The sequence below is a fragment of the Eumetopias jubatus genome, unplaced genomic scaffold, assembly GCF_037043125.1.
Source record: "Eumetopias jubatus isolate StellerSeaLion01/CBP00866 unplaced genomic scaffold, mEumJub1_p1.0 scaffold_3, whole genome shotgun sequence".
NCBI lineage: Eukaryota > Metazoa > Chordata > Mammalia > Carnivora > Otariidae > Eumetopias > Eumetopias jubatus.
In genome coordinates, this window is record NW_028274809.1 from 96,137,589 (window position 1) to 96,162,594 (window position 25,006).

General features: G+C 40.3%; 1 protein-coding gene across 1 annotated transcript in view; it reads left to right on the top strand.

Moving 5' to 3' along the window:
- The window catches only part of NCKAP5 (NCK associated protein 5), a 520,582-nt gene that overhangs the window by 419,813 nt on the left and 75,763 nt on the right, over positions 1-25,006 (top strand). Inside the window, exon 12 of the mRNA XM_028101367.2 lies at positions 6,584-6,659. Coding sequence (XP_027957168.2) covers positions 6,584-6,659 — 76 coding nt within the window. The remainder of the gene's footprint in view (positions 1-6,583; positions 6,660-25,006) is intronic.

Genomic DNA, 25,006 nt, shown 5'->3' on the forward strand with positions numbered 1-25,006 from the left:
TACTTGCTACCATTTTCTTAGGGAAAACCTGGTAATTATACATTTTTTTTTCTAGAGTGATTGGCATTATTAGTTATTAATTATTAGTTTAATTACTTACCGATGTTTTAGAGTTCCTTAGAATTTCATAGACATACTTCAATTGGACAACAAATGCACATTTTTCTTTCAAAGAGCTCTGGACTCTGAAGAGCTATAAAGTCTTTTATATCAAACTCTCGGAAATCGTATGGGAACTCTGTTCATTGCAGAAGGTTTTGTTTTGTTTTTTTTCCTTTTCCCCCCTTTTCTCTTCTGGGCTTCCATGGTATCCTCCCTTCTTTGAAAACGTAGATGTCCCCTGCATTATAAAAAATCACAAGTTATAAGCATATCTAATGCTGCCCTTGTAGTGTCACTGAAAGGGAAGAGAGAGAATGAACATGTGGAAATGTGCAATATGCCAGAAAGTCAATCCAACTGATCCAAAACTTTGATAGCCTGGCAGAGCCCCTTATCTGAGGCACTCAATTTAACTATACCCCATTTAATATGGTTCTGACAGCTTAGGGTGTATCTTTGCTGCATAGAAATAGCAAAAAAATAAAAAGACCCTCTGTTTGGCTTTTACAATTTCATTTTTCCTTACTTGTTACTTCCTAATGCTAAAGTAATTTCTGTGCTTTTCGTTCTTTCGTCTTCAGTCTTTCACAGTGTGGTAATAAGTGTCCTTTAGTCCTTCCAGAATATTTACAAGAAACACTCTTACTATTTTCTGTGAAGTACAAAGGTTCCCTAACCACCCCAAAATACATAATCAATTGGGATATGCTAGTTTTTTCTAGTTAGCTACAAGAGGAAATTAGTCATGCTGGGAAGCTTTTCCATACAGAGGAATATTATTAACCTGGATAGTTGACCAGGTAGTCTTTTTTTTTTTTAATGTAAAATGCAATGTTTTTTGTTTCAGCTCCATAATCATCAATGTGGAATGGACTAAAATTACTAATTTCAGAGAGGACATTGCCATAGTCTCCTTGGGGACTAGTACAGTAAGACGACCCGTGAAAACCTATTTATTATATGTTATCAGCCTACACAGGAAGGAAATTAGATGCAAAATAGGATATATTCTAATACCATAGCACATTGATGGGAATACCCATGAACCTCTTAAAATTCAGAGTTTGAGGGAATTTTCCCCTACTAGGGCTCAAGGTAAATTTGCTTTCTGCTTATTTTAAACTGTGTTGCAAAAGATTCTTCTCATCGTAGTCACTTGGGATGAAAACAATAGCTGTACATAATACATTACATATCACGTTTTTTTTCTTAATAGAGTCACTGTTCAAAAATCTCATATCACGATCTCTTCCCTTTACAAACGAAGACTATATTTTGTTATGAGGGTCCTCGGGGATTTTAGTTATTTTAATCTGCGGTGATTATAATACAAAGATTATTTCCATGCATACAACAATGTATGTAGCCGACCTCCACTTAGTCTGCTAGTAACTGCATATCCATATCCATTCTCAGGATTGCTAGATACATTTTAAAATATGCATAAAAGTCCCATTAATTCTTTGCTGAATTAAATCTTTTTCCCCTTTCAGAGCCTTAATTAGAAGCTTATGTCCCCACTTAGGCCATCATTTACAGACCACTTAGCTCTAATTTTCGTGTAATTTAGACAAGAGCCATGTTACTCTATACTTTTACTCAAATTATATAAAATCATTATAGGTGGGGAAAAGGCATCCCCAGGAAAGACTGCATCAGTATTAAGTAAATAAGCAAGAAAGAAATGTGCTCTATTGCGGCATGTGATAAGTCCTTCCTTCCTGTGGATTCAGATAATCTTGTGAAATGAGAAGTCTCAAAGGAAGGCAGCTCCAGGCTCCTATTTAACTATCACTGGACAAAATAAAAATCGTTAACAAATCAACGAGACCATATACCTTCACCATGCGCTGGGAAGAGATGGCCATTTCAGTATGGGTATTTTAATTGAAATTATGAGTATTCTTTTCACCCATTGTCCCATAGTCTGAAAAAAAATTCATATATGCTAACTAAAAAGCATCAAATATTATTCCATTAAAATAGTACTGTGGTGATGAAATAGGGTAAAATAGTACAATAATTAAGCAAATTGTTATCATCTTATTAAGTTCTGCAAAATGTTACAATTTCAGCATCCTTAACTGAGCAGTTCTGTTCTAAATGCTATTTTGATGCTAATAAGAAGTATGCATATTTTGCCCTCCTCCTGCAAATTTTTCTAAATGACTAACTTTCTAAAGGTAATGCCTTCTGGAGTTTTCCTTCCAAAAATCACTTCTTGTCTCACTTAGTTTCATTATGTTCTTTTCATTTGCAGTAAACTTTCACCGAAAAATGTTGTCTTCTTGGGAAGCAATTCATGTTAGGATAAGTCAGGGAAGAAGTGTAAGCAGAATTCCAAATGAAGGGTGTCCCCAAATGTTGGGTTTAATTCTGAAATTACATATATTATATATATATATATATATATATAAAATATGTAAAATGTAATATATGTAATGTACATACATAATACATATGTAATGTTATATATATATGACACTATTGAATTATTTTCTCCATTTTCCTCCTTTGTAAGCTCCTTCCTCCCTGCCCTTTCTAATGATAGGGGTTAGTAGAATATAATGGGCACAGTGACATTTAATGGTTTCCTGTTAGAGATCTGTATTTGTTACAGTTCTTGACTACAACTGCAGAACCCAAAAGATGGACAAGAGTTGGACATGCACCATTAGAAGGCACCCAAAGTACTGACAATAAACTTAAACCAAAAATAGCCCATAGTTATTGCCTGAGTTACCTGCTACTTCTTACCGAATAGGATACTGCTGACGTTAATTTGTATCAGTTCCTGTTTGAACAATGGCTGAGAAAATTCTGTATCTCTAACCACCATTCTTTTCTGAGCCAAACTTCCAGATTTTGTGAAAACTCCCATCTTTGAAGTGCTTTGTCACATGAAGATCGTCCCAATTGTCCCTATCTTTGGCAAATTCTTAATCTTGGGTTGGTAGCCCCTTACTCCCAGGAAAGTTTCCACAACCTCTCACCAATACCCAGCCACTGCATGATCAAGAGTGAAAATTAATTTTTAAGAATTAAGACAGAAAGAGGGAGAGAGAGAGCACAAGCAGGCGGAGCAGCAGGCTCTCCGCTGAGCAGGGAACCTGATGTGGGGCTCGAACCCAGGACCCTGGGATCATGACCTAAGCCGAAGGCAGATGCTTAACTGACTGAGCCACCCAGGTGCCCCAAGAGTGAAAATTAATTTTAAGTTCAGCCTATGAAAAATGTAATTAGCAAGGGGAATCTGCTGCCAAAATAAATTATGCCCCTCGTTTCCATAGGCAAATGGATTTTTTAAATTACCACTTTGCATTGCAATCTATTTGTATAGATAATTAGAGCCAACAAGTATGCCATTCTAAGGCACTCCCCCATTTGCCATCCCTTTGCTGATTTTTCTCCTATCTTCTTTAGACTTTCCTCTCATGGGTCATCTGCTCCTCATGGGTCATCAGCCCAGGAAAGCTGAAAGAACTAGGGGCCTTTCCTCTGATAAGTTCCTCTGATAAGTGCCCAGAGGCCATATTTAGCATTTGCTGTTAAGCACATAAAGCCCTAGGAAAGTTCTGAGAAGGAGCTGCCAGGTAGGACTATAGCATGGCTTTTTTTTCTTTCCTCAACATGATACTTGGTAAAAGGTGGTGGTTAAGTTCCACAGATGGGTTAGGAAACCAGAAGGGAAGGGAAGCAGAGCAGTTATACACACACACACACACACACACAGTCTCTGAAAATTTTTGCTACTCTTAAATAAAAATACAGTTTATGTATACATGGAATACTGCCTGCATATCTAATTGCCAGACACTAACAAAAAAACAGTAGTTCTTGAGAAGGTCTGGGAAGGATGACTGTAACAATATGGCACACTCTGAAAAATTTAATTTTGGCAATGAATACGGGCCAGAAGTGCCCACTCTAAAACCGAAATCGTTTGTGACCTTGAAGAGATCACTAACCCTGTATGAGCCTCTTTTCCTTTATCTACAAGATGAGAATCCTATTTTAATTATTGGCTTCTTTAGTTTAGAATCTCACAGACTGTTAGAGAGGATGATTCCCCCACATGCCAGCAGGTTAGCAGGGCATACCTTCAAGTTTAAAATAGATCAATGTAGAAGAACTTAAAGGAAATACTATTTTACATAACAGGCAAGGGAAAACATGAGACATGTTTTCATGAGAGTTGGTATGGGCTGAGAGTATAAAAAGATTTCCTTGATGTCTCTGTAAATGAGGATGAAAGGTTCATGTTGGGTTGTTAATGGAAATGTAGGTGGTTTGAGATCCCTTTGTCAGTGGGTCTTTTGATAACCTTGTCACAAACAGACCACTGAGCTGGGCAAACCTTGGAAGGCAGATGAGTAGCATGTTAGCCTTGCTGATGCTCACGGTGCTTTTCTTCTCTGCTATCCATAAATGTCCACTACTGAAGTGTCCACAAACTGTTGAAGAAGTCTTCCCTGCCCCACCCCCCACCCCTTTCCCTAACTTTCTTCCTCTGGACGTACTAACAAACAGGGAAATGCCTGCAGAGCAGAGAGCTGATGGGGGAAAAAAGTGATGAACATGCCCTCTGGATATTCAACCCTTGATCTCTCCTTGTGGGGTTCAGGAAGCCATCTCCATACTCTCTTGAGTCTGCCACCTTCTGCCTATCAGCAAGTCCAGAATAAGCACCAATTGCATTCTGATACTGGAACTGCAGTTATAAAATATAAATAATTGGTCTTATTCCATTAAATCTGAAAAAATAGGTAAAAAGTCAAAAGCTAAATCTAGCTCAAGGTCAGTATGCAACCGTATGACTTTCCACATTGCAAGTATGAAATAAGAGTTTCTTGTCATTCAGCTCAAGCCCCTGAGCAAATACACTGACGGCCTCTAATGTATGTGCCTAAGCAGAACCCCACTGCATTCAGTGCACAGTTCACATCATTATCATTGGCTGCCCAGATGACCGATGGGGATGTATTTTAAAAGAGTGTTTTAGGGTCATTCCACCAAGGACCACAGCTGTCTTGAAATTGAGGCCAAGTCTATTGGCATAGTCGAACGGAAATTTGAGAAAAACAAATTTCCCTCAAATGAACAGAAATCCGCTGTCAGTTTTGCTGAATTTGAATCCTGGTTCCACTACTTTGGCCATTACTTGTGTGTTTCTTCAGGAGGAGGAGGCTAACAATAGCACCTAGCCCCGTTCTGAGGATTTTGAGATCACAGGCATGAAGAGTTTAAACAGCACGTCCTCCGTAGTATTTCAGAGTATGCCTTTTAAATTATGGCTCATACTGGTAACGTTGTTTACTGCTCCCACTAGATTGAGAGGGAAGGGCCATGAGTTTTAATCCCAGCATTTCCACATACAATATGTTGAAGGAAACTTGCTGGATCTCAGAATTCTCATTTGTAAAATATTGTGACTTTTTCAGGTCTCTCTAGAGTTCTGCTGAATGCTACCCCATTCAGCATCTGGATATTTCAGCTGAAATATAAGGGGAATGTTTTTGACCTAAAAATCGATATAAATATGTCACTGCTCTAGTTCACTAAGCATACATCATAGTCACCTTATGTTTCATCATAGAAAGAACAAAAGAAATCATTTTCTTAGAGAGTTACATTCCAGGAAAGGGTCAGGAGATCTAAGTATATTTCCTTCTTCTTCTTAAAATAACTTGTGGTAGAAGTCACTGTCTCTGGAGGAATTATATTTCCTTTGACTTTAATTTTCCCTAACAGCTCTGTGTTACTGACTTTATGAAGTATTAAAAGCCAAAGCTGTATCTTTAAAACCTTATGGAGAATTAGGTACCCTGTAAATCCTCATTTTCAGGTCGGGGGTTATATTTCTGAAAATATGCTTTTGTTCTTATAATTAAAACTTGTGATACAGCCAAGTGATAGAGTAGGGAAAAGTGGAATGAAGAGAATATCTACGTAAGTATGTGCGCCTCTGTGTATGTGTGTGCGTATGGATACATATATACACACACACGTGCACACTCCTATGCACGTGTGGGTGCCTCTGTGTATGTGTGTGCATATGGATACATATACACAAGTGCGCACACTCCTATGCACGTGTGTGTGCCTCTGTGTATGTGTGTGCGTATGGATACATATACATACACACGCACACTCCTATGCACGTGTGTGTACCTCTGTGTATGTGTGTGCGTATGGGTACATATATACACACACGCACACTCCTATGCACATATGTGTGCCTCTGTGTATGTGTGTGCGTGCATACATATACACACACACACACTCCTATGTATGTATATATACACACACACATCCCCATATATGTGTATATATACATATTTATGTATGTATATGTATATATGTGTATACACACACTCACACATACCCACATTTGTTACAGAATGAACCATCATTCTGAGGATTGTGAACAACCTATTTACTATAATAAATAAGAACTTACAGTATTTTCTTGTTGCTGCAGATAAAAGAAGCAAGTGAAAACCTGCAAGAGGATGAAGATACCATTGCCGATTCCACATTTCAGAACCACATCATAGGTAAACATTTACATCTTGGTACATCTTTATGGGTGATACTTTCTGAATGTGACCTTCTTTCAGACACAGTGTGTTCCTATGGAGCATGTCTCATGCCTAGCCTCTATTAGGCTGGGTCTTCTTTTTTTAAAAGATTTTTATTTATTTATTTATTTATTCATTTATTTATTTATTTCAAAGAGGGAGAGAGCACAGGGGGAAGGTCAGAGAGAGAGAGAGAGAATCTCAGGCAGACTCCATGCTGAGTGCGGAGCCCTCCGTGGGGCTCCAGCTCAGAACCCTGAGGTCATGATCGGAGCCAAAATCAAGAGTCGGACACTTAACTGACTGCACCACCCACGTGCCCCTAGGACTGGGTCTTAACTTCTCACACATGGTTACTTCTATCTTCTCAGACACTTTAAGCTACCAAAAAATAAGTCGTTCAAACAGGACCTATAAAGAAAACATAGGTGTTTTCAAAGGAACTCACTGCACACTGATGAGACGCGAGTCCTTGTCAATATGAAATGAGAATAATACTGAGTATAAAAATTTCTCTGGGGAAAGCAGTCAACTTTGAATCCATCCAGTTTCTCTAATTGTCTCAAGAAGCATCTTCACAACTACTGTTGGTTAGACCTGAGGGATGGTATCTTTCTTAAATTGAATATTTTTTAATAGAATGTGTTTTACACACAGAACCAAGTAGATTTAGGTGCACCTGGCTTTGCCAAAACCTCACAACTTACTTTCTTTATCATTTCTGGGAGAACCCTGAGCATCAGTAGTCCTGTCTCTGAAATAAGTTTGATTTGTCAGCTCTTTCTTAAACCTGTGCATCAGCCTAGATCGAAGGGACTCAGCTTCCCAACACAGAAAGACTTGCTGACCCTTTGCTGACCTGTTTTCAGCAGCCAGGAGGTAGCTGGTGACAGAGTGGTTGTCTGTGACTGTGATCCTTGTCAGGTGACAGAAGAGGTGATACACTTAACTGTTCTGGGCCACCGTGGACGATTGCAGAATTCTTTTTTCCTCAGGCTCTCGGAAGAGCTGTGCATGGAAGCGTGCTGATTATTTAGTGTTACACAAGATACCAAGGCATGATGGAATAATTGCTACCACTCACATTCAGGTATAGCAGTTAATATTGAATCCCGCATTCGAGGGTATGACAGCCCCCCAGATTTCTGCTTTCGATGAGTGTCCACGGCTCCTATCCCTTCAGCTGCCAGCTCGGAGCCCCTCAGCACCCTTAGAGCCGTGCTGGTACACTCTGGGCCTGCTTTTCTCACATACCCAGAAGTCTTCTGCAAACTCTAATTTACAGTTTATCTCAGAGAGTTATTGTACTCCCACAGCTTAATGAGACTGGCACACCATTATTATTCTTTTCATTTGTAATTGAGGATACTAAAAATCTTAACAAACAGCTGAATGAGTGCAGTCTGAACAAGATTATTGTTCCAAAAAGACATCCTTTATTATAGTTGTCGATGTAAAATGCTTAAATTGGTATCAGTTGTGTGTAGTTAGCTAATATGCAAGTTAAATACTGTTTAACAACCTTCAAACATGACACTATGTAAAGCCCCGCTGAACCATCATTTTCTCCATAAGGAGGTGTTCCTGGGCCTATGAAATAACATATATAAAGTTAAAGGCTGAATGTTTTTCAAAAAGAACTACAGTAATCTAACTATGCTTTAATAGACCTGCAATTTTTTTAGATTTGCATTGTTCGACATGCTAGCTAGTAGCCATAGGTGACTATTTCAGGTTCAACTTAAATTAATTAAAACCATGTACAATTAAAAATTCAGTTCCTCCATTTGCACTAGCCTCATTTCAAGTACTCAGTAGCCACATATTCAGGGTGGTCTGTATGAACATTTCTATCATCATTCAAAGTTCTATTGGAAAGTGCTCTTTTCGATTACTCTCATGGAAGTAAATTTGGACCAGGTTTCTGACAGGGGGCTGACTTGGTCTGCACGTAGTGTAGATTTATCTCCTCAAACTAGGGGAGAATTGTATGATAAGCTGCTATTGGCTACAAGTAAAACAGCAACAAGACGGACTAGCCATTATACGTGAGTAATGAAATCATTTAATCATCTTACACAATTAAAAATCTGGAGGAAAGTAAATACGGAAAGAAGGCTAGCAGCTCAACGATGTCATCAAAAGCCCTGGCTTTATGTCCTCATATCTGTTGCCTCTGGTTGCAGATTGATTCCTGCCACTCTAGGCATTCCATTTACATTCAAGGCATGAAGTATAAGGAAGAGTAAAAGCTCCTTCAGAATCCACCCCACAGACTCCATCTTACGTGTCATTGATGAGAAGCAGATCATGAAACCAATCCTAGCTGCAAAGGGTGCTGGGGCAGTCAGTATGTTACTTCTGTTTACTGCATGAGGTGGCAGAGAGAATGCGGTTGCGAATATTCCCTAGGTTAACCAGTCAGCAAGATCACCACAGCCAACCTTCTCAAAGCTGCATCCATTTCAAGACTGAATGAGACTCAATAGATCAAGTAGTGATTTCTCTTTATTCCAGAAGAATGACTGAGAATATATATTTAGCACCCTGATAAACCAATATTCGTCGTTTTGTCTAAACTAAGTGTTGTCACATAGCCTCACAATATTACATAACCATAGAAAGTTTTTTCACTCACAGCAACTGAGCAAATCTAAATATTTTATGCTTCTAACCAGATACCAGCTAATGTCTTTGACAAAAAAGAATAATCAGAAAATTTGTGAACCCGAATGTTTGTATTTCTGTAGTTAAGGATAGTCACGTTGGTTTAATCAAAATGTTACTGTGAGTTGATTACATGACAGATATTGTTAACTAAGCCTGCTCTGTATTGAAATTCAAGATTCATGAATTAAATAAAATAATACAACTAGATTTTTTCTTTAAAATCACCCTAATAAATGTCAGACTTCCATGTTAATAAGCAACAAGAAAATGACTATTAGCCTAGCCTAATAGAAATGTTAACACAAATGATCACAAACCCCATATTTCTAATTGCTCTTTCCTGCTATTTAACTGTAATAGGTTCATGTATTATATTAATTATCTAATAGGATGAAATGATCAGTGGGAATTCAAATAACACTTCCATATTAAAAACACCAGCCAGTTATAGCATCAAAAATGATCATCTAAGTGGAGGCAGAGGATCCGGAAATTCCTATAAAGTGGAGAAAATGCCTTTTAAGGAGTTTGAGGAAGAAACCAAGCAGAATTGAATGACATACAAGAAAACAAGAATTCATGGTAGACTCTGTGAAGTGAAGGATGCATGTTATTTGCTCCAGATTTTAAAGAGGTACAAAGGACAATCTGGCCAATAGCCCAATGGGCAAGTACCCCAGGGCCCCATTGCAGCATGAAATCTGATTACTCTCACCTATTGGCTGGGTGTCTTCTTAGTCTCTTCTAAAGGAGCCCTTCTGGCTCCTGTCACCAGGGGAGAGCATGACAAAGGGCATGGTCTAGCCCTGAATCTGGCTTTCTTTGGGGAGCTCTATGGAGTTGTGTTGGTACTCCCCTACCCACCTCAGGAATTGCCTCCAAGGGATGTGTCTGTGGTCCTCCTGTTTCCGTTTTTCCCCAAATTGGCCTTAGCTAGCAGCTAATATATTATGCAGGAAGATAGGAGGTGCTCAATAAGGACCCCCCTTTGACTTAATTATTAGACCGTATACCAGTTGATTTCCATTTTCCCGAGGCATTTCATTTCCTTATTCCCTGTTCTCTCCTAGACTCGAGCTAGCTAATCTGGTAAACTAACTCATGTTGGAGCAGTAGATTAAGAGGGTATTTTTTCAGGTCACATATTTGCATTATAACAAAGACTCGAGAAAAGTTTTACTTCTAGTTAAGAGGAGGAACTCTTGAAACTTTCATTCAGGTTTCAGGCACTCGCATCACTGGTTTGAGCAAATTATAGGGTGAGGAAGGAAGGACAGAATCAACCTGACTTCGGACACTGAATAGCACAAGAAGCAGTGCTAGGGAGGAAAAGTTATTTTGTCATATAACCCCACTTTTGAAAGATAGCCTGCCTGAAAGCTAAGAAGTGGGGCAAAGCTGGGTTGAGCCAAGTAGAGGAGATCCACAGAACCAGGTACAATCGCCATTTCATGTCAGTGTAATACAAAGACCTTGTTGTTCTGTGTATTCTCCTAACCTTTTTACACCCAACCATAAAACATCGAAGCCACGTAGTATTGTGCCCAGCCTGGAGTTCGATAGAGGCAGAAGGGATAAAAGAGTCACATGCCACAAAGCTACTATTGTCACAGAATCTATACATCAGATTCCAGTGAAGGTCAGTGAACGCAGCAGCTTCTTCACCCAACAGAGGAGAGAAGTCTTAGCGTGATGACAAAATGTCTCTGGCTGTGGTTCTTAGGACAGAAAGAGAAGGTCTCACAGACTCTTGATTCAAGAACCTCAGTTACATGGAGAGTAAGAACCAACACCTGGCTGTTTATCTCATCTGAATGGAAAGAGCTCTGAAACCTACTTTATCGTATTAATATTAATGACCTAATATAATATGGTCAGCAGTTGTTATCCATATAGACTAAACAGTTTGAATGATCAAGACCACAATTATTTTAAATCCAAGACAGGATTACCATAGTTATTAGTACCAGTAGGGTTAGGTTCCGATGGAAGCGAATGAAACCCCAAAGTACAGTGGTTTGAATACAGGACAGAAATTTCTTATTGTCCAGAGGAAGGTGATCCAAGTTGATAGGACAGAACTGGGTTCTTACTATCTTGTCCCTCTGGCTCATAGGTTTTCCATTCCCATGGTCACTTCATTGTTCAAGATGGCTATTAAAAAACCATCCACGTTCTAACCAGCAGGAAGAAGTGATAAGGAAGGATATGGTTCATCCCTTTATGAACACTTCCTAACAGTTGACCCATCCCTTCTGCCATTGGCCAGTACTTGGTACATAGAATGGGAAACGTGCCAGGCAGGAGGCTATATGTCCGGAAAGAACCAAAAACCAAAAACCAAACCACCGTGAGGTTCTCTGGAAGAAAGAGAGAATGACTTTCAGAGGACATGTACCAATGTTCGCTGGCAGCCCACCCTTTACCATGGCTACCTCCTTGGTATAAACACACACAAATTTTCACCACCATTTAAGAAAACCACAGGAAGTAAATTAGAACTGTTTTTGGAAAAGATAGAATGAATTCTAATGATTGATGCCTAGTTTTTGTCTTGCATGACTTGAATGACCACTTCCTACTAGCATAGTTTACCTTGAGTAACTTTTTGAGAAAATGTACTGAACTGGAAATAGTTTGCCACCACCATATTTATGAGTAATGTATACTTGGTCACCCACAAAGGATATAGAGGTTCAAATAAATCTTCCGTGGACTACAGTGTATCGAGAATTTTCCTTTCTCTAGAATGGAAACCAAGAGAGTATCAGGGCTTCTACTATTGTAGCTGCCAATCAGTTAAAGTTCTTGATAATTATCTGTCTAATTTCAAGAATATTACCAATTTCCCCCACTGAGAAAATATGAAAAAAGTAGAAATTTGATGTATATGGAATGACATTCATACTAAAAATAAAATGAAAGCATATCTCAGAAACTTGATCAGAATTTTACAGCTTTCTGAGTAGAAGGCTATTTAAGTCACATGTCATATTTTGAAAAGTGACATGCTTAGGCTCAGTTGTAGAAAGGGTGAGCTATTGATGAAAACAAAATGAGAGTGGAACTAAATAATGTTCCATTGACTACTAACAGAACTGGCACCCGAATGGGAAACTACTTAGATAATAATGCCTGTGGATAAAGAATAGGATGAAGTAGTTTACATAATTTGGATTTCATATTAATACTTCCCAGGATGATGCTATTTCTACATTTCCAAACATACAAAATGACACCTAAGAGGTACTATAAAGTAATAGCCTGGGAAAGGAAACTTCACGTGACTACATGGAGTTCGCTCGTTTATAACTGCAAGTGACAAACTCCAAAGGGGAAGCTTTGCATCTGGAAGCCTGAAATAGAAATTCCACCTGTCATGAAATAGAGCCATGGAAATAGGACCATGTGGTTTCTTCTGACCAGGGACTGGAAATAGTAATAATTAGTTTTCACCCACTGAATATCCATTATGTGGTAAGCCCTGTGCTTGGAACATCACATGTCATCCTCCTTGCGTGTTTGTTTGTTCATTCCTTTGAGGCTGGTTCTCTGTTTTTGTCATCTATCAACTTTCTCTTTGTACATACTTTCCTCTAATTACCAGAGATAGTCACTAGATAAGTCTTTGCTAGAGACTTCTCTTTGTGAGCATACTAAAGCCTAGTCTATGACCCCCTTCCTCTGTTTTTGTTTTGTTTCGTTTTCCCTAGAGATAGGGAACTGTAGACTTGGAGAGATGAAAGTATGGCTTTTTTTTTTTTTTTTTTACCTCCTATAAAGTATTTGCTCCTATAGTTTGCACCAGGGAGCTGAGCTCTATTTAGGTCAACAAGCCGATATTGAGCATCTTCTGCAAGCCACAACCTGTGTTAAATGCTGGAGATATGGGATGAATAAGACATAGTACCTGTACTCTGTGAACTGCAGTCTAAGAGGGAGATAGAAAAGCAAACAGGTAATTCTGATACAGTGTGATCACAGATAAGTTAGAGGCACACTCTGCATACATCTGAGTGTATGGAATAGGTGTGGAGTCCAGCTTTGGTAAAGCCGGGAATATTGGTTTTCATTTGTAAGGAAAAGACAAGAATGAGAGAATAAGATACTGAAGTTAAAGAGAATTTTCCATTTATACCAATGGTTCCCAAACTTTGCTACACATCAGAATCCCCTGGGAAGACTTTAAATACGCTGATGCTCAGGTCACACCGCATAACAAATCACAAGCTCTTGGGATAGGAGCCATGAGTTAATATCTTTTTAAAGATTCCCCAGGTGATTCTAGAGGGCAGTAAAGTTTGGGAACCACTGTCCTAAGTGTTAAGATTTCATCGGCAAAGGGGACAGGGAGATGTCTTTCAACTCAATGGTAAGAGCATAAGCAAAAGAGATAGGAATGTCGCATACTGCAGGGGAGAGGGGTCAGCCAAAGACCAGCTTGGCTAGAGCTTGGCTGGAGCAGAGAGTAATTTTTGAAGATGAGGTACAGATAGAGTTGGTTTTGTGCAGACCATGAAAGCCAGGCTTAGATGTTTGAACTTTAGCCTACAGAAGTAATACACAGACTGTGGAGATTTTTTAAAGGAAGACCAACACGATAAAAAGTGGCGGCTCTCCAATCACTATGATGCTCACATTCCAACTTTTCAAATCAAAACACATTTTTTATTTTCTCTCATTTAGCCTTGGACCAACCAAATACACTATAGTCAAATGCACCATATTGGTTCCTCCTGTGATGTGCTGTGATGAATAGAATCATGTATTTACATGAAAGTGTGGACATCCAGGAATACGTAAGGGTTGCCAAAGGGCTCTCTGCCCCAAAAGATCTCTCCTGGTAGCCTATTAGAATGCATCTGAATTTCCTACCTATTGGTAATTCCTTTGGGTAAAGGTGCCCAAGTTACTTGTTATACTACACCTGGTCTCTGAAAAGGGCAGACATTGAGTATCACTGACTGAAAGCAGCAGTGCATTTCTTAGCTGGGTACCAGCAAGACCCTAAAGGGATGAGTCATCAAGCTGGTACGTTCTCCTTCCAGGGAACTGAAAAGCAGAAGAAGGAATGATTTGACATTTAGGAAAGGTGAGAGTGATATTCCTCAGATGGGGAAGCTCAGCTGCTAGTGGCAGAGGCAGACATGAAGCCCTAGGGGCTGGCATGAATTAACCCAAGTTCTAGAAGGAGACAGGGCCCACTGAATAAGCAGTGGTGGACACAAATAATTTTTGCCTTTTTTCCCACCTTTTTTGAAGGCCTATTGCTCTATAGCACAAAGGTGGAGAATCTGAAAGAGCTGTACAGTGACTTCTTTTTGTACAGTTCCCTCGAGTTCTCAGAAGGCAGTTAATTCACTTAAAGTAAACATAAGAATGTGTGTGTCACCGGGCGCCTGGGTGGCTCAGTTGGTTGAGTGACTGCCTTCGGCTCAGGTCATGATCCCGGAGTCCCTGGATTGAGTCCCACATGGGGCTCCCTGCCCAGCGGGGAGTCTGCTTCTCCCTCTGACCCTCTTCCCTCTCATGCTTTCTGTCTCTCATTCTCTCTCTCTCAAATAAATAAATAGATGAAATCTTAAAAAAAAAAAAAAAGAATGTGTGTGTCACTTATGGCATAGTAAGGAATAGGTAGGGGTCAAACCAAAGTCTAAGAACAGAGTGCCTCAGCCCCAGAAAGCTGCCCAATGTGACAGAAAATTCTGAAAGAAGTAAGATGATGCTATATATTACCTTCATATCTACTATTTATTAAAAGCTTCCTAAATGCTGGGCATCGGCCAGAGTGTTTTATGTATGTTGCCTTCTTTTATCTTTATGTCAACCCCGCAAGTTATGTACTAAGGTCATCTTTTGCAGGTAGGGAAGCGGATGTCCTGAAAAGTTACATACTTTGCTCAGCAACATGACTGGTATGGAGTGGAGCCAACATCCAAACCCAGCCTAGTCCATAGCTGTGAATTAAATAAACCCCTGAGAATGCTAAATGATGGCCAGGTACTTTTTTGGACACCTTGCAGTCACCACCGTTCAAGAATCCTTTTAGCGGATTGCTTGGTCAGGGGTTGCAAACTCAAATAAACCCCTGGGTCCAAGAGTGAGACAGGCCCAGACTTGACATAACGCAAGCATATATTACATGAGTGATAGGAGTTTTGAGGAATGGAGAGAATATGACCCACCCCGGGGGAGTAGCTACTTGTCAATTCCAGTTGTCGCTGTAGAAGGCTGGCCCTATGTAACCAAGTCTTCCCATTTTTCACCAGAAGCCAGAAAGTATAGATTTTTTATGTGACATAGGATACATTTTAAAATGTGGGCTCAATTGTAAAAAGCAAATCTTCAGAGACTTTCCTTTATCTGGCAATATTTCAAATTAGAATTTCAAAGTCCTTTCCCAGAACTTTACATCTAAAAGTATAGAGTATAATATAAAAACATACATATTTTTCTTAAAAGCTTGGTTGAGCTGCCTACAAGGAATGTGGCAGAGGCATGGACAGCAAGAGAGCTTGATTTCCTGGGGTGGCGGGAGGGGGCACAGAGTGCTATAAGCAGCACCTTCCCATGGCGTATGTACTAGTCTCGATGACCTAGGGCTAGGGTGACCAGCTGTCCTGGTTTGCCTGGACTTTCTTGGGGTTAACACTGAAAGTCCCTGAGACCTGGATGACCTGGAACAGTTGTCACCTTCCCTGGAGCCTGGTGTTAAGGAGCTTAACTGTGGGCATAATGAAAGCCTAGGGCCTCAGGGTGAGATGTTAGATCAAACACATCCCTTCCCCACCAGCATCAAGCTGGATTCCCAAGAGCAGTGGCAACAAACCCAGAGGAAGATTGCCAAACCCAGAGGAAGACTTCAAGCTAAAGCTCCTAACTCAGCCTCAACTCAGTCTGAACTCTAGCTGAAGAAAGGGGGAAAAAAAGAAAAGAAAAAGAAAAAAAAAAGTCTCTTCTGAAGATTCTAAATCCTTAGCTCACATTCCTGTGGATCAAGGCACCAATCCAGTCTCTGTGTCCCTTAAATCCCCCAATCTTGAATTTTTTTTTAAATGTTCTGAGTTGTGCTTTTAAATACTCCAGATAAGAAACTGGAAGAGGGAACAGTTGAAACATGAATAGCAGAATATTAATGTCTTTTGAGCTGGGCAATCGCACTGTTTGAGAATATTTGAAATTTATCATCATGAAAAGTTTTAAATAATGCAGACTCAAGTTGGTAGTGCTTGCAGGAATATGGCAGAACCCAACTCGAATCCTCTCTTGATGTGACCACTCTGAATTTTACAGACAGATAAAGTTCCAAGGAAGATTAACTCACAATAAAAAATCCCTAAAAGAGGATGGGCACCTGGGTGGCTCAGTTGGTTAAGCGACTGCCTTCGGCTCAGGTCATGATCCCGGAGTCCTGGGATCGAGTCCCACATCAGGCTCCCGGCTCAGCGGGGACCCTGCTTCTCCCTCTGGCCCTCTCCCCTCTCATGCTGTTTCTCTCTCTCTCTCTCTCTCTCTCTCTCTCTCAAATAAATAAATAAATAAAATCTTAAAAGAAAATCCCTAAAAGAGGAAACAACAACTTCATTAGCAAGTGGCAGGGGGAAAAAAAGGCAAGCTATAGAATAAGTCCTGCAAAGACTGCAGAACTGGGAATTATCCAGTAGAGAATATAAAATAAAAATATTTAATGTATTTAAAGTAAACAAGTGGAAATGAACACTAACAAAGGAACAAACAAATGAACAGTCTGATACCAAAAAAGAATACAACAGAACTTCAAAAAATTAAAAGCTGTTAGTATTGATTACCACTGATGAGAGCATTATTCAACTAAAAGACAGTTGAACAATTACAGAAAATGTGTCACAGAGAATCAAGGGGGCAGATTAATGAAAGAGAGGGTAAAATAAGTAAGAGGTGATAAAATCCACATGTATCTAATTGTACCTGAGGAAGGGAGTGGAATGAATAGGGTAAACATAATATTAAAAGAATTAATGGCTAAAAATTTGCAAAATTAAAGAAAGTTACCAATCCTCAGTTTCAGGAAGCCAAATTAGTTCCAAGCAAGATAAAGGAAATCTACACATTAGGATAGTGATTTTATTTCCTTTGGATATATACCCAGAGGTGGGATTGCTGGATTGTAGGCTACCTCTATTTGGAAATAAAATCACTATCTCAAAGAGATATCTGCACATCCACATTCATTGCCACATTCTTCCCAATAGCCAAGATACAGAAATAATCTAAGTGCCTGTCAACAGATGAACAGATAAAGAAATTGTGGTGGGGTGTGTGTGTGTGTGTGTGTGTGCGCATGTGCATATATACACATATATATATTATCTTTAAGTATTCATTTTTATTTGTATAGTTTTACCACACTGTAGCTTACACATTATACAAATAGAATCATACTGTAAGTATTCTATTGCATTTGGCATTTTTAATCAACATTATTTCTGTGATGAACCTATGATGGTATATGCAACTGCTATCCGTTAATTTTCACTGCCGTATAGTATTCCCTAGCATAAATATATCAAAATTTAGCCTTTCTACTGTTGATGAACATTTGCCTTGGTTTCCATGTTTTGCTATTATGACAATGTTGCTATGGTCGCTATGGCATATAGTCCCTGATACACTTGCCAGGAGTTTTTGAATGGCCATGTCTTTTAAACTTTTTTGACTAGCATCCACAGTAATAAATGTTTACATCATAAACCAATACAACTCTGGAGATGTGCCTAGACATAAATGTAATGAAAATGTCATAATTTTTTTTTTTACGACAAAAACAAAAATAACATAGAAAGTTGATGAGTAACATGAAATTCAACAGCAGTGTGGTTTCCCTTTGGTGAGGTAGTAACAGGAGAAGGATAGAACCAAAGAGGAGCACAAGAGGGGCTTAAAAACACTGCTTATGTTACTAAGGTGGCTTATGGGTGTTCTTTCATGGTGATTATTTAAATGAATTTATTTGTAGTATACACTCCTATCTTTATAATATGTTTCACAATTTTTTTAAAAAAAGATAAAAATTAAAGTACCATCCAAAGTAAAACACAAATATATTTTGGCAGGTGTATCTGTGGGCTGGATGGGCCATCCTGTTCATCCTTCTGATCTATGCCATACATCCCTCACCCCACTCCATTCCCACCTACCATTTGGCTGGCCCATTGGCATTTCCAGAAGAGAGACTGGCCAGGAGAAAAAGGAGAGGGGAGGAAGGGAAGGCAGCCCTGACCACCCATACAGAGTTACCCATCATCAATTCTGAAGCACATCAGGTGTCAGAGGAGTAAGTTAGAAACAGAGATTGTGGGCAACTCTTAAAGTTGTATCTTTTCCTCCTCCATGTTACCACAGATAATTCTGAGTTGGCCACACATTATGAATCGGCTCAACTGTCTGTGCCTTAAGTGTTGTTAAAGCCAGCGGTTCTAAACTATTCCCATGAAGGGAATGAAAAACTAGTGACTGAGAAGTAACAGTGATTTGAGAGGAAGGAAGAAGGAAGGAAGGGAGGGAGGGAGGGAGGAAAGAAGGAGGGAAGGAAGAAGGAAGGAAGGAAAAGCTTGCCAGGGAGGAGCCTGTAGCTTTTCAGAACCTTGGAAGGCACTGTCCGTCTTGTAAGAGTTCAATCTTACATACCTAATGAAAAACTGCCTCAAATTAAGGTTATCCGCACACTCAGTCCACCAGGAATCCCAGTGATACATTCATTAAGTCTGGCACATGGGAGCAAATACCTTAGCACGAAGGAGGTGTAGAGTGCCAGAATGATAGATCAGGTGAGGGTTTTGGCACACGGTGGAGATGAAAATTGAGCTGTGTGTTGAAATATGCAACTAAGGAAGAAAAGAGGAAACGTGATCTTGGGAACAGGGTGCTCTTGAACAAATCCATACTCAAGAGAAATCCTAGAGAAGAGAACAAGAAGATGTAGAGAAAGGAAAGCATCTCAGTGAATCTGTTACTACAGGGAACATTTTGGAGCACTTTTTAATGAGTGATACATATGCAAGTAGGGCTTAAGTGTTTGAAAGAGAAGCCCCCGTTTGTGAAAACGGTAGTGCCTGAGAAGATAACTTATCAGTGTCAGTGTTAATTTCTCCCATCAGCCCATTGATAGAATTTGAGAAGAGTCATTTAGCAATCATCTTATCAGCAGTCCAGTGCCTCTCCACTCACTTTGCACACGATCAGATAAAAGGATGATGTTTGCTTTATCTTCGGTTTGCCACCCTGGCACGGCTAAAAGCTTTTCCGGAAGGGAGAAGAACAAACTGAGAGGTTACCAGGTTATGAAACATTGTCACAGCCAAACCAGCAGCACTGAATCAATTTCCAATATGTTTCTTCTGTAGCTAAAACCTATACCCTGGAGATGTTATTGTTTGATTATAAAAGCAGGAGGAATTTGAAGAGAGACTTTCATGCCACCTTGATAAATAGTCTCTGTCTGTAACTTGATTGTGTCAACTCCCAAACGGAGGGGAAATATGCTTTAAGGTGACTTTCTGCCCATTTGAAACTCAGCCCTGTGTTCTGCCTTCGGAGCCCATTTGGAAGGAATCCTATGTGTGTAAGAACACATTTGGAGTGGGCATCATCTTTCCTGCTTCTGCATGAGTGGATTGCATTTCCAAGGGTGTTATTTCTCCTCACCACTGACCCAGTCATCAGAATGTTTCCCTGATGGCAAAAGTATTTGTGTATAATTTGGCTTCAAGACAGGTCTCTTTCCTATGTAACTTATAATTTAAAAAAATAAAAGCACTTCTAGGATGCTGGGTTACAATTGACTCCGATTTTAAAAGAAGAAAAGTGGCAAGGAAGAGGCAGTGACCTGAGGAATGAATGGAACCAGGGTCCAAAGCCCAGTTTGGGATTTTATGACTTAGTGCAAAAATGCTGCATCTCTGTTTCCTCAATCATCAGATGAATGACTTATTTTAGATATTCTCTAATGTTTGGGGTTTTGTTGTTGTTGTTGTTCCTGGCCCAACTTCTAATGCTCTGTGAGGGAGTGAAGGTATCCCTGAATTTCAAGATGCCTGTCCACGTAAATGTGAATCTGTGGGAAGACGGGGTTTCAATTGTGGGATCTGAGTAAACTAGAAATTGGCAAAATGTATTAAACGATTTCTGGGCCAGCCTTAGTCATCACCTGTAACAATAGCATCACCACCATGCATTTACCTAAAGTTCTGTGTTTTTTTAGAGTGCTTCCATGGGTCCCCTCCACAATCTCCCAGCCAAGGGTTTGCAGTCACATAAACCTATGCTCCAGATTCCATGATTCCACTCTGCCACCTAACAGATGCTGTGATCTTGATCAAGGTCCTGAATCTCTCTAAGCCTCCATTCTGCCATCTGCCAAAAGGAGATAACAGAAAGACTTACCTTGAGGTGTTGTGATGAGCATGAAATGAGTGTTTTTGCAGATGAGTGCTTGACAGCTATGCCAGGAACTGGCAAGGACTCAGTTGTTGGTCTTCATTGTTAGTGTGGTTATTATTAAGATGGGTATGGGTAAAGTATAGGTAGCTATGGGTATCATCTTTCTTCTTTTTTTTTTTTTTAAAAGTTGTACTCGTGGGTATGATTTATTACAGTGAAGGATACAAAACAAAATCAGCAGAGGGAAAAATCACATGGGGCAGCATCAGGAGGTAATGAGGCACAGGCTTCCAGTGGGGTCACACATGACATGCTAGATTCCCCCTGGCAACAAGTTATGACAACACATCTGAAATGTTATCTACCTGACAAGCTCATTAGAGACTCAGAACCCAGGGTTTTATTGGGGGCTAGGCACACAGGTACCATCTTGCCTGATGCATATTAAAATCCCATATTCCCCAAAGGAAAGCATGTGGTCAGCCTAAATCACATTGTTTATATGAACAATTTAGGCACAGTGAGCCACTCTTCTCAGTTAGGGTGGTGTGAGCCCTCTTGAAATCCAAGTTCCCAGGTGCTAGAGAAGGGCCAGCCTTGCAATCAGGCCTTGCTAAAGGTAAGCCTTTGCAGACCTTCTATGCTAACTCTTTTCTTCACAATCTGTCACCTTGGCTCTTGTCTGAAACATCTTTACAGCAAAATTGCTACCAGTAGGACTCCATACAGCAGTATGAGACTAAACCTGTTGACTTCAGTAACTCAGAGGTTCTCTGAAGCTGACCTGAATGCCTCCATCCAGGGCTGAGATACTGTCACGGTAATCACTGATAGTGTCATTCCCATGGACACATGAAGGACATTCCCATGGACAGTCCATGGTACTTTTGGACACACACAAAGACTTTACAATCATTACGGTACTCCAGATAGGACAAACATTAGTCAGATGTATGGGTTAATGGGCCCCGAATATGGCTGCCCACCATGGAGCTTCTAACCCTATGATTGCCAGTCTAGTCAGAAATAATTCAGGTTAGTCCTTGGTTTCGGAGACACTGCCTTCAGCTCCAGACAGCTCTACTTGTCCATGGCATCAGCGTCATCATCAATGTCATGAGTGTAGATGACATTCATAAGTGTCCTGTGTGGAAAATACAGGAGCAGGGCCACCCTTCACTGACTTGTGATTGATGCTGTCAGCTATGACCATGGGCGCAGCAGTTTGAACTCAAGGTCCTCGCAGCAGCTTGGAAAGGTAGCATGGGGAGTTTTCCTTCAGGAAAGAGGGAAAACTTCTCAAAAAAAAGATAATTCCCTTCCCGCCTCACCCCCACATCTCCCCCAGGCATTGGGGTTTGCTTCCCTCCATTGGTACAAAATCAGTGTGCTGCAGTTAGTAATCAAACTTTACCTTTTTCTCATCTATAAATTCTTACTGAGATTTTTTTTGTCTAGACTGGTTGTATGTAAGAGGGACAAAAGAATTTTCACGAAAAAATATTTTTATACAACTTAATCAGAAAGAGGCATCATGTTCAGGACAAACTCTTGAATTTTAAAACGTTTTTTTTTTTTTAAAGATTTTATATAATTTTTTGAGAGAGAGAATGAGATAGAGAGAGCATAAGAGGGGGGAGGGTCAGAGGGAGAAGCGGGCTCCCTGCTCAGCAGGACTCGATCCCAGGGCTCCAGGATCATGACCTGAGCTGAAGGCAGTCGCTTAACCAACTGAGCCACCCAGGCGCCCCTAAAACATTTTCAGAATGAGTTTATATAACCTCTTACCCACTTTGTCCTGATTATTTATCCAGTAAGCAGCCTAAAAAGCCTAGACTTTCTGGGGACAGCTGAATTTAACCCTCAAACTACACTAAAGTTTGTATACCAAGAGAAAGGTGAGAGTAGTCAGGGTATCTGTCCATTGTTGCAAAACAATTAATCTGGATATCCATTTTCTGAACAGTGAAGAAAGTCACAGTGAGGTTTTCTGTCTATAATTCACCACACGGTGGTGACGGGATTCATACTGAGAACTAACATGACTTAAGGAGGATTGGATTTGGTCATAGAAGTTCCCGGATGTACATCTCACACATGGAGAGAAAGGCCTAAGATGGCTTTCTGTTTCTCCAGCCAGTTCTCAAGTACTGCATCCCCCTCATGCTGCCAACGGACCTAACCCACAACCACCAGTCACGTGCGGTGTCCCACCCGAGCTTCTTCCTCTCCCTGGGTCCTCATGCACTGGTTGTACATTTGATAAATTCCAGCGTGTCAGAAAGGGCTAATGGGCAAACCTAGAGCTTCTCCACTGGGAGGGGTGAGGCAGTTTCATTTTCTGGTACTCAAACCTCAAGGCACAAGCCATAAACCAAGTCCTGTCAGTTACTAATGATTTATGAGGCACTGACTCCATTCCAGACACCCTGCTGGACATAGACACTGCGCAGGCTTTGGATTTGGTGAGCTCAGCCTATCCGATTCGGAACCAGAAGCCTTATTCACATCTCTTTCTTAAAACTTCAGTTAAAGATTGAATCCTCCAATATGTTCCTCATAGGTCAATTTCCACGACCCTTTTTAAAGAAATTATGTTGGACATTACCGAAAGAAACTTGATGGCTGTAGATAATCCTGTCATTGTAAATAATCAAGAACTTATATGCCTTAGTAGTTCCTAAATTGTGTGAACTTATTCTTCTTGACATGCTAGCAAAGACAAATAATTTCTTTAAAACAGAGGGTGTACAAGAGCCACTGTTTAAATGCCAGCTCTGCTGCTAGTTACTGGCCTACTTCTTCAGGGAGATATTTGCATGCTGGATTCACCTGGGCACTTGGTCTGCGATGCAGAGAAGTCGGGAAGCTTAGAGGGGCATTACTTCCTTATAAAACCTCCCCAGGTATTACAATATGGGGTGGTAATGCCTGCTTATATGATCACTACATTACTTTTAGTAAGTTTTACGCCCATGTGCGTTGTTGTTTTATTTTTAAAAACTAGTAAGACGGCTTTTGTTAATTCTTTATAGTGTTTTTCAGGATTCCAGTGATAGTTGCAACAGTTTAGTTTGGGGGTTTCCCAGAAGAAGGCCCTGTGAAAAGGATTTAAGGACAAGTCAATTGTCAGGAAGTCCAGGAACAACTAGTAGGAGAAGTCAGATAGAGGAGGTAGACCAGCCAATGAAAAGTGGGGTCTCATGTCAGCTACCACCAGGACTGGCCACAGAATTCCCATAGCCCAGTGCAAAATCAAATGCAGGGCCCCTTGTCCAAAAGTTATTAAGCATTTCAAAATGGCAACTGCAGGGCATAGGTCACACTACACAGGTCACACACACATGCTTGTTACCTGGTTACCACTGTGGGGGAGAGAAGCTTAACCTCAGAAAAACTCTGGGGTGTAGCACCTAGGTCTCAGAGTTTCCCCACCTGAGAGTGAGGGAGCTGGGTATTCATCACTACCTCCCATCACTGATTAGTCAAGGGCTGATTCTGGGACTGTTACCTTCAGGCAAAGAGATGCAGCTACTGGTAACTTGGAAGTTCAGCGGAGGCACACTCAAGTAGTAAGTCTCTAGAAGGTGAATGGGCCAGCAGCTGCCAGCATGCTGTGCAGATACCAGAGGATCTCCTGGTACCCCCAGGACAGCACCAGGTGTCTCGAAAAGTGAGCTACCTTGTTGAAGGGGCAGCTACTGAAGATCCCCCTCTTTAAAAGTAATATCCCCTAAAGCCTTTGCTTTCTACCTGCTTTCTAGTCATTTCTTCAATCACCAAGATAGCCATGATTTTCTACATATGAAAGTTCCACTATACTTTTAAAAGGGGATGGGGGGATTTGCAATCCTGCATACTTAAAATCCAGGTACATTCATTTTCCAAATACTGTGAAGCTAGACAAGCTATTTCTTCCCCCATGTGCCTCATTTATGTCATCTGGGAAGAGGTCTTAGAATTATTCTCTATTTCCATAAGGTTTGAGAAGTCTACATCAGAAAAATGTTGGGAAAACAGTTTTAAAACAATGATTTCTTTCCTAAGTAACAGTGATGTCTCTCAAAGCTTTGGGGTTTGGGGGGGTGGGGGTATAAGGATAGTTTCCATTAAGCTCATCTTAAATAGGCCATCTTGCATGTGTTTGAAAGGAGTATAAAAATTATCTGTTAATTAGAAAATGTCCCCTCTCCCCCACAAATACACATTTTGGCTTTTTAATCATTACGGTATAA